We start from the raw sequence: 10,895 nt of genomic DNA, 5'->3' as shown, positions 1-10,895 counted from the left end.
AAAAATTTCACTTAATTTAAAAAATTACTTGTTTTAATTTTTGCTTAGTTATACACAAATATATTTAGTAACTAGTTTACAGTTTTATCTGATTCTTAGCAAGGGTAACTAGAACTATTTAAATCCTACTAAATATGTTTAGAAAATTGAATCCAGGCTACATTAATATAATAAAATTAGTATTAATATTGAGGTATACTGTTCAATAACTTTAGATAGGTGTTATGAATATCATATTTTACACAATATAAGAAACCAATTAAGAGGGAAAATTATAAGTACAGTCAAACTTAGGTTCCACTGTTAATATCCCTTTTACAACAGGAATTGATGATGATCTTCATGACCACTTGATTTCTATTGGTTCATCTAGAGTAAAATTGTTCGGTCTCAGATCAATATTTAATATCTAAAAAAATGAAAAACAGTAATTAATTTTTTAATCAGAACCATGGTTTTTTAAAATAAAGACTGTGTCCATAAATAAATGTTCTCTAAGTAAAAAGTATATACTTTGCTTTTCTTTTTCATTTTGATGAATTTTTATTCCAGAGAGTTCACAATCATTTCAGCAATAATCTCACTCAATCCAGCCGTTATACAGAGGACAATGTACTCCAGAGAGGTAGAATAGTCATTAAAAGACAGTGGAATATCAAGTCTATTAATCAATTAACTTAATTTATATTACTTCACTCTTTCTCCATGACTCCTAAACATGAAGTTGCTCATAATTGCACTATATAAATCTCTATGCTTCCCACCCTCAAATATTATCCAGTCATTTATACACAAATTTAGATTAAAAATGTTTTCTTTTATGTCAGTTTCAAAGGGTTTTCGGATACTGAATTTATTATCAATGATTTCAATTTTGTGAGTATGACTTTCTTTCACTGGAGAGAATTTTGATTGGACCATACAGGGACTAATTATGGAGGTGACCAATTAAGCAGCTGTAGTCAATCATCTGTAATATTTTTACGATATGATGATTTCATTAGACTTTACCATTACTGCATTTTCTACAATACGCTCAGAAGACTCTCTGTGCCTTAGCTCAGAAAGTTTGTATTCAATCATCAAAGATGCAATATAAGAGGAAGAGAATCAATACTCCTTTACTCCTTACTGAATACCAGGCACTTTCCTTGGGACTTTATAAAATCTATTCTTCACTAAAGCACAGCATCTTAGGATTTATTTCCCATATTTCATAGTAGAAAATTTTAAAAGGTAAAACAAATCATTTTCTTAATATCCATTAGCCAGATTTGAAACTGACCCATCTTACACCAAAATATAACCTAATTCCTTTATACCAAAACTGAAAGGCAACAAGTACATCACACAGCTTCTAATACCTGCACAAAAGGCAACTTGGCGTAATTGTTACTAGGAATGTTTTAAAATTTGTATGGATAGAGTAACTAAACCATTCTTTACACACAATTCCCACACTCACAGAGAAGGGAAACCAGGAGAGAGAAGGAAATTGGTCACTCTCTCCTTTTTCCATATATCTATAAAGGCTTGTACAACAGTAAGTGCTCATGAATATTTCTTTTATTTAAATGCACAGAGAAGGAACTGCTCCATTGTTAATAGTTAAAATTAATATCTTCTTTTTGAATCATTGATGTAATAAAAAATTGTAAAAAAATTTTTCTTAATACTTAAAATTCTTTGTGAATGTGTTTGAAAGCAGTGGAACAAACTTTTCCTTACAAATGGTATGTTTTTATGCCAAGTATTTGGTCAAAATGAGCTTGAAATAATACTTCATATGTTAAAATATCTTATTTGATGTTGTTCATCTGACTATATTTATTTTTATAATAAAAACTGTGAGCTTTATTCTTTACCATTGTAGTAGTAAGTAAAGAGCAAGAAAATATATAAGGCAAGCTACCCCTCTTTGATCTGATTGAACAACGGGCAGTTCAAAAAAACTAACTGATTTCTAATTGTTATTGATAACAATTGACTATTCCTGGGGAATTAATTTTCCTTTTAGGGACTCAGTTTCTTGGTTTGCCACATAAGACCACTGGACTAAATCAGTGATTCCCTTACTTTGGAGTTTTATAAACCAGTAAAATTTTAAAAAGAAGAAAAATGGGGGTTAGACACTGGGTTATCAACTATTACTTTACAGGGAATGACATTAAATATACAAAACTCTAATTTCCCACCCTTAATATAACTCAAAGAAATAAAAATATTTTAATGCCAAAGAAGCAATTAAGACATAGTTCTATCTTAATGGGGAATCCCACTTGCCTACAGAATAGCAGTAACAAAAGGACAGGTGTTAAATTTCAACTGGATGAAATGGTCTCTCAGGTGCTGTTCAACTCTCACATCCTATAAAATCCATGAGGATCTAAGACTGTCCAAAACACAATTATTATATTTTTAGGTTGAAGTCAGTCAAACAACTATTTTGTAAATTAAATTCATCTGAAGTGATTGGTTGATTAATAGCTAGTTGCTTTTATTCAACACAAATAGGTATGTGCACAAACACCTACAGTGTTAGCAGTGCAGACAGACGTAGCCTTAAACTTGGATCAAACACAACAATTGTTTTCTAGAATACACTTTTTTTGAAATCCACCTTTACAGGACATAGTTTCACAGAATTTAGGATTGGAAGGAGCTCAAGAGATTGTTTACTTGCATATTCTTATTTAATTGGAAAGAAAAAGAGGGTCTAAAGTTATTTGTTCAAAGTAAGAAGCTAATAACTGGCAGCAACGGGACTTTAACATAAGAATCCTGACTCTTGGTTTAATGTGGGAATCATGTCCTCATCACCTGTATGTCAAATATTCATGGGTGCTAATAGATAGCTCTATTAATTTTGCAAGAATTTTCTAATATATTTTATCTAAGACATATTACATGCTTAAATGTAGACATTTTATTTTTGAAAAACAATAAATGTTGAGGCACTTCACCATATAGGGATAACAATGATTTAGAAGTTTAATGTAAATTTAATCTTGCTTTGATTATGTCTGGATAACTATAAAGTGGACGCCATTAGGTTGATTTGTATAACAAGTTACTAGAGATGATAATATGGGAATACATATGGAAGTTTAATTAAAATGAATAAACAAGGAAGGTCATAGCTGACCCGTAATTATGTTTCTTCAGGGCTGAGAAATATAAGATGTCCATGTAGAAGTTTTGAATAGCTCCATTTAAAAAAATATTTTCTTAGGCCACTTACCTCTTTGTCTGCTTCTTGCGTAAACTGAAGACTGTATGTATTTTCATCATATGTGAGATGAACCTGCTGAACAGGAGTCTTTCCTTTCCCCCATATGTTGATGAATCCAAGCCTCATTTCGCTTCTGTTTATGTAACCATTTTTCAATACAGTGCTTGTCAAGGTGGTCTATAAAGACAAAGAAAAAGTACCTTAAACCCCTCACTTGTGCAAACAATTAAATCTTTAAAAAATATATTTCTGTTAACCAAAATGTATTTCATAGTATAGAAAATTATTTATTTCCATATTTGAAATGAGGTATGTCATATAATAAATAAAAAATGTGTAAGTATAAAATACAGCATAAAACGTCACGTATTATTTAACACAATTGCATGTAAATGATCTGACATGAATACATACGTGATTATAATTAAATTGTATCAAGAAATACAGGTCTCTTTCATAGGTGTCTGCAGAGAAAAAAAAGGTGATATATTTATATTTCCAGTAAATATTAATATATTTTGCTTCTCCTTCCCAGTCTGAAGGGTACCAAATACCATCAATGCATATCCGATTTTTCTCTAAGTTTATTTAAATTGTCCAAACACAGTCCAAGGATCACTGAAATATGAAGGATGAGTCACCAGAAAGGGGCCTAGAAGGAGAGGGTATTTGGTGTGTATGTGTCTGTGTGTGTAGAAGTCAACACGAAAGCAGTGACAGGCCTGAAACCACCTTAACACAGCTCCGGGAGGGTGGAGGAAGTACAAGAATAAACAGAATTGGGTGGTGACGGTGGTGTTCACTTACTGGCCACCTCAATGATTGACAATAATAAAATATAAAGGAAAATGAACACAGTGGTAACTTATCCTAGAGTCATTTGAGGAAAAATATTCATCTTTTAGAGAATATTACAGGTCAACTGAAATCAAATTGATAAAACACACGGTTTATATCCATCTCTTTATCTAACATATGATCTCAACATATTTAAAATAAATTCTAAAAATAATTTTACAGTCAGAATTCATTAAGTGCTTACCATTTGTAAATTCTAAGTACTTTATCACACTGCTTTAAGAGATATGTTTTACTATTATTCTCACTGTATAGAAGAGAAAGTGAGTCCCAGAGAAGTTAAATAAATGGCCAAAAGTGAAACATCTAATTATTATCAAGGTCTGGAATCAAGTCCAGTTTTTCCTGACTTCTAGATTGTGTTCAGATGTAAGACCACACCATCATGCATGAGACAGAAAGTGAAAGTAGACTCAAATGCATGATTGAAACAAGCGTTAGGAAAAGCAACAAATTTTAATTCCCTTTTCCACTTATACATGCCAGCATTGTATTTGTTAATCCTCTGAAAAATTGCTTAATTTTCAATTAATGTTGCCTATGCTAAAATTAAATGATATCCTGCCTAAAACTTTTTTCTCTTTCTATACTCAAGTATGCATGGCTTATTTAAAATGCATTTTGAGGCAAAATATTTTAGTTTTAATTTTTAAATATATAATGATAGCTTAAGTTTTTCAGAGCAATTTTTCAAATATAGGACTATGAGATAAATGAAAACAAAAGTGACAGCTATTAGGCTACGAACAGTTTTGTTGTTTTTAATGAATAAGAGAAAGATACCACATATGATCTTGGTCAAGGGTCCACATATACCTATTTCATTAAGATAAGTAAGACAAGTTAACATTTTACTAAGCCACAACTTTATTAGCCAGAATGGTCAAAATTTACTTAATTTATACAAGTTTCAAGAGAAGTTTATTTTGATTTATCTTTGATTTTCTTTGAGAGAAGAAAGAATATGGCAGCAAATAATAATATTCCACACAATTTGAATGTATTTAAAGGAGGAAATCATTTAGATGAGTACCTATCAACTAGATTGACCAGCTTGCTGCGAGAGAAATCTTCTTTGGAGATTCTAATCTAATAAACCCAGAGACTCTAAGCATTTGCTGTGTATTGCTGTTGCTGTTTACTCAAGAAATTTCAGGGGATTATTTGAAATCTTTGTACTTAATAGTGACAAATATAATAAGATTATGAAATATAACCGAAAAAGTAGATATAAAGGTCCTAAACAATTTTGAATGCTTGCATGAAGAGATCACAGAGAAATATCTGAATTATACTCAGTTACTCTGCAGTGATGAAAAAAAATCTGCAATGAACATTCAATAGCGTAAAGGTCATGCCAAGTTCTGTCATCTGTATCTCAGTTTGATAGGAAAACCTGGAGAAAAAATTTTAAGAGAAGCTTTGTCTTCCTTGCTGTTAGAATAAATTGACCCAATTTGTTAGATAGTAAGACTCAAAGATCTCAAGACAAGGATGCAAATTATGCATACCTTGAATCTACACCCCTGGGAAACTGGAGGCAAATCAAAGTGCATCTTACTGGGCCCTGGTGAGAAAGAAAGGCTGCAATCCTTGTAGAACCTCAGTTAATGTGTTAACGAAGGTCACGGCCTAAAAGCATAGGATTTTAACTAACAGCAGTTGATTTCTTCACCTTCTGAATCACAAAATACTAGGGAGAGGTTTTTTTAATTTTTAAGAGTCTTGCTTATTACCATTTGCTTCTTATATCAACTTTCTGATATACTTTATTTACTAACAGGGTCCTATTTCTTATGGTTGCAGAATATTAACCATGATTTACCTGAAAAGATGAACGATATGTCTTCTCTATTAATGAAAAAATCTCTCATCTGTGGATAAGTTATTTAAATTGCAGAGAAATACCCCAGGAGAACTTCAGCTCCATGCAGATGTTAGTTTTTAAGACTGAGGTTTGTGTCAAGAAAACGTTCAGAACTCCCAGCTAATAGAGCTGGCACTGTTAATTGCAGTCAGTAAAACTAATCCTCTGCTGGTGTCTACTTAACAGCATGATAATCACGTGGGAGCATTTTGCTCAAAGACAGATTCCTGGACCTCTCCCCAAATTAGTGGAATTTAAATGGACCCCAGAATCTGCCTTCTTTACAAATACCCGAGGTGATACTGATAACAATGGTTGGCAGAGCACACACTGCCAAAAATTTAGCAGTTCAGCCTGGTCTGGAGGAACAATCATGGAGTAAATATTGATTTAAGTTTAAATCCTTAAACTTTTCACGTAAAAAAGTGCTGAATGTTAAAACAAAAGAATAGCCATAAAGTACAGAGACCAAATTGAGTTTTGTTGCTGGACTATCTCATGTTTTAGAAGCATCCTTTATGTGTCAACATGTACACGTGGAACACTGCTTTGCAACTGAATTGACCTCATACAGACTGAGTGTGTATTACGTGATTGGCATTGGGCTAGCTTTTGGGAATACAAAGATGATCGATATACAATCCTGGCCATCATAAATCTCTTAGTTATCCAGTCATTTACCATAAGGATTATTATATTTAGGATAGGAAGAAAGTCTTTAAATGTTTGCAACTATTTTTTTAAGTTGATTCAACCATTTATTAAACTGTTTTAGCTTTGAAGAATATCATTAGCCTTTTATTCAGCTTCCATAGTACATTAATAGGCAACATAAAAGTAATGTGAGATAATATGTCATCAACTACATTTATCTACTAAATGGAACACTCACTTATAGTGTCTCCATCATCCCAAAACAGAGATCCTTGTGCTGTATGATTGTCATCTGCTGCAACGATGAGCCTCATGTAATTTTGTCGACTATAAGAAAGAAATATAACTTTACCAATCTTTAGAGAGTAGCATATGTCTTGTTATCATATGACATTCATATAATTATCCAAAGGAACACAAATAAGAATATCAATCAACGAGAATAAAAACTGTTTTAGACAAAGAAAATTAAAGGACTTTACTTTTATTACTGAGTTAATGGGAATGATGCAAACCTTAAAATACTTCATATTTAATAGAAAATATCATGCATATCTTTTGATCTCATGGGTTCACCTATTGTAACAAATTGGAAGTGGTCTCATTTATAACAATTAAAACCATATTAAGTTTATTGATATATGTATTCTTCTCTGTAGTAATCCTATCATTGACCATTAAATATGACACTATTTTAGTAGCATTTTGTTTTAATCTCCTATGACTTAATCCTTCCTCCCATTCCCAAACGTAAATCACTGAGTTATCATTGGAAATTGTTAATAAGAATGTGGAGAGTAGCTAACAAGTTATAAGTCTTATTCTTGAAATGGACAATACCTCCTAAGTTTGTGCCTGCACAGGCCTATCTGTGAACTAAATGTCTGCTTCCTTGCTCATTGTACAAGTGCCTTGGTTTGTCAGTCTCATATTGGTAAGGAAGGCTTTCTCAGGTAAATTATGCTTAGCCATCTGCCATTTCCAATCACAAATGAAGGCTGTACTGCCATGAAAGTCTCTTAAAATATCCAGACTATGTAGAATTCAAATCTCCAGAGCTGCTTGATATTTTCCATGTAAAGATGTTAGCATTTCTTAGCATGAATGCATATATGTATTTCGGTTCATAGTCACTGGGGTAAAAGATATTTTATTAGTAACATTAAAAATCCAGTTTAACCCACAATTTTCCAACATATTTAAAAATTGAGATTAAAAAGAGTTTTTCAACTTGTATTCTACCCTGTATATATACCTAAACCTGATATCCTACTTACTCTACCCTCTTACACACACACACACACACACAGAATGGCCTCTCTTCCTCTGTCACAACAAAAAGATTCTTCAAGGCACAACTTATGAATGGTCTCCTCCATGAAGCCCTCACTTCTCAGATATAATCATTTTTCTCCTCTTTACTCGATACCAAGATAGAAGACTGATAGAAATGGATCTGGGTGGTTCCAGGAGATAAAGTCTATGCACACCAACTGAGGCTGTGAGCATGTAGATCACCAAGAGAGTGGATACAACTTGAGAAGAGAAGAGAAACAGGGACTGAGTGCTCTAGAATCTCAATGTCTAAGCCAGGAATTTAGGCAGTGGGAGTAGAGACTCTGTGACTGGTATGAGAGATTCACCCTTACGTCAGTCACAGGAGACATAGTGGACACATGATCCCAGGTAGATTGGACATATTGCTGAATGAGACAAAGAGAATATCAGGTAAGGGGTCCTGGGGCAAAGAAGAGAGGGTCTTAGTTAGATGATCAGTTATGAATGGTAATGGATAGAAAATCTGAGTTATCTTTCATATTTATACAGGACAAGGCTGCTAAGAAACAGTTCTGGGGCCGGCTCCGTGGCCAACTGTTAAGTTCACGCACTCCGCTGCAGCAGCCCAGGGTTTGGATCCTGGGCACGGACATGGCACCAATCGTCAGGCCACGTTGAGGCGGTGTCCCACATCCCACAGTTAGCAGGACCTGCAACTAAGATATACAACTGTGTACAGGGGGTTTGGGGAGATAAAGCAGAAAAGGAAAAAAAAAAAAAAAAAGATTGGCAACAGTTATTAGCCCAGGTGCCAATCTTTAAAAAAAAAAGAAAGAAAGAAACAGTTCTGGTTCTTCTGTGGACAGAAGGGGACTTAGAAGTTTGAAGGAGTAGTGATATGGTCAATAGATATCTACATTTTCATAGACTAAAGTGAGTTACAGACTATTTCACAAGACTGACAGGGAGGCAGAAAAAGGGTAACAGAAAAGATGGAAAGAGAGAAATTTTCTGAGCAATATCTGCTTAAAGTCTATAAAAAATTTCATTAAAAATCATGTTTTAATGAAGTAAATAATATTTCTTTTCACGTCAGAGGCAGAAAAGACAAGGAAAACAGTTGCAGCGGCCATTTCAAATAAAAGACATTTATTTGTTAATACCTTTGCATATTTATACAGAGGACATTAAATTTCAGTTAGTATTTTGGACTGAGAAACTTACTATAAGAGGGAAAATTATGTTGGAAGATAGTTTTCCATGAGTTTCTTAAGTTTCTGTATATCTTGCATACAGAGGCACTGACAGTTTTTCATATGAACTATCTTTCAAAAGGATGTTATTAAAGTAAACAGTATTGGAAGACTGTGCAGTGTGTGTTTTTTAATTAGTTTGAAATTGTTTTTACCGTCCGGTATAATAAAGATAACATCTCCCTTCAAAGCAAAGAATGGACAAGTTTGCTTACAGCCCATTATAAAAGACTGAGTGTCCCTAAGCTTGGAGCTCCTCAGCTGAGACACAAACCTCCTGCATGTCCAGCATCCACTTGGGCCACTCCATGTCACCCTGGTGAGACTTGGGGGACAGGAAAAACTGAAGCAAACATGAAGCTCACGTTTCTTGCAATGCCATGAGTAAGAAAGACTTTTGTCTCTGACCCAGCATCCATGGAACTGAGGCAGGCTAACTTGTGAGCTTGGAAATAGAGTAAACTCTCAGACCCTTTCTGGTTTTTGACAATTCTAGCATGATGTATCTCAAAATTTAATCTGAGCCCTGTAAACACTTTGCGTACCTGTAAAATGTGTTTTGAGCAGGCTCTTGACAAGGTAGGATGTGACCACCACGCACATGTAGGTTTATTTTATCTAAAGGAGCATCAAATACATGAAAATTTCCTCTGAAACCAATATCTTCGCCCTGGAAATGAGATAGTTGGAAGGTAGAATAAAAGAAGCAAGAAGTATAATCATCAGCAATATTGATATTTGAGGGGGCACATTTTTAAAATCAAATGATCTACTTTTCAACTTAAAAAATAATAAAAACACCTTTATTTAGGAAATCATGTTGTTTAAAGCATATATTTAATTCTTAGTTTACTGATAGCCTTGAAAGTAATTTACACTACTTGTTTTTGTGCTGCACACATGCAGAAAATGTATGGGGTTTTGAAAGGTCACAAAAGCTATTCCTGACTTGCCATCTACATTATTCTTGAAAGGACTGCATTACCTTTAATGATCATTTTGCATATCCAATAGAAAGCACTGACCTTTTAGCATATAATGTGCACTTTCCATGTTTATTTGGTAAAGTAAATGAATAACTATATAACAAACTATGGCGGAATAAATTAACTCTCTTTCACTGTCTTAATTTGCTTCAGCTGTAATTAGCAAGAAATATCTTACTCTTTTTAAGTGGAAAGTAAACCAAATATGTCATTAATAAACAGGCTAGACTCAAACTGTTACCCACTTCTGTTAGTCAATTTCCCAGAATTCCTTAGTTTCTTACCGTATGGTAATCAAACCACCGAGCATTAGGGACATAGCCTTGTACAACGTCAACATTCTGAAATTTAAAAATATAGTCATTAAGAACATGAAAATCAAGAAAAAATTATTTTGTGAACAAAATTATGTGGTAGGACTTACAGGTTCCATTACAGGGGTAACCATAAATGCCGGGCCCCACAAGAACTGCTTGAATATATCCCAGGTTGGCTTTTCATTAAAGAACCTTGATAAAATATTTACAAATAGTTAAATCAAAGAACTTTATCGCTTCGAATACTATAAAATAATTATTCAAATCACATTTTGCCATACGGACTTTTGTGGGTTGAAATGAAAACCAAACTAACAAAAATTCAAAAACAAGACTGTCACTTGGAATTCAGTGTGCAGTAGTACAATACTTTATGAGTAAATCTAGACTACAGCTAAATTTCCTGGCAAAATGCAGAGAATTGTGATGGACAAGTAAGGCCAACTGAAT

At 33.4% G+C, this 10,895-nt stretch overlaps 1 protein-coding gene across 1 annotated transcript in view; it reads right to left on the bottom strand.

The window, feature by feature from the left end:
- Positions 1-340: 340 nt before the first annotated feature.
- The window catches only part of SI (sucrase-isomaltase), an 84,422-nt gene continuing 73,867 nt past the window's right edge, over positions 341-10,895 (bottom strand). Inside the window, exons 41-47 of the mRNA XM_046659326.1 lie at positions 10,553-10,637; positions 10,413-10,469; positions 9,688-9,812; positions 6,850-6,938; positions 3,647-3,696; positions 3,242-3,409; positions 341-409 (exon numbers count right to left, since the gene is read on the bottom strand). Coding sequence (XP_046515282.1) covers positions 341-409; positions 3,242-3,409; positions 3,647-3,696; positions 6,850-6,938; positions 9,688-9,812; positions 10,413-10,469; positions 10,553-10,637 — 643 coding nt within the window. The remainder of the gene's footprint in view (positions 410-3,241; positions 3,410-3,646; positions 3,697-6,849; positions 6,939-9,687; positions 9,813-10,412; positions 10,470-10,552; positions 10,638-10,895) is intronic.

The sequence above is a fragment of the Equus quagga genome, chromosome 4 (assembly GCF_021613505.1).
Source record: "Equus quagga isolate Etosha38 chromosome 4, UCLA_HA_Equagga_1.0, whole genome shotgun sequence".
Taxonomy (NCBI): Eukaryota; Metazoa; Chordata; class Mammalia; order Perissodactyla; family Equidae; genus Equus; species Equus quagga.
This window is presented reverse-complemented; position numbering and strand designations above follow the sequence as displayed.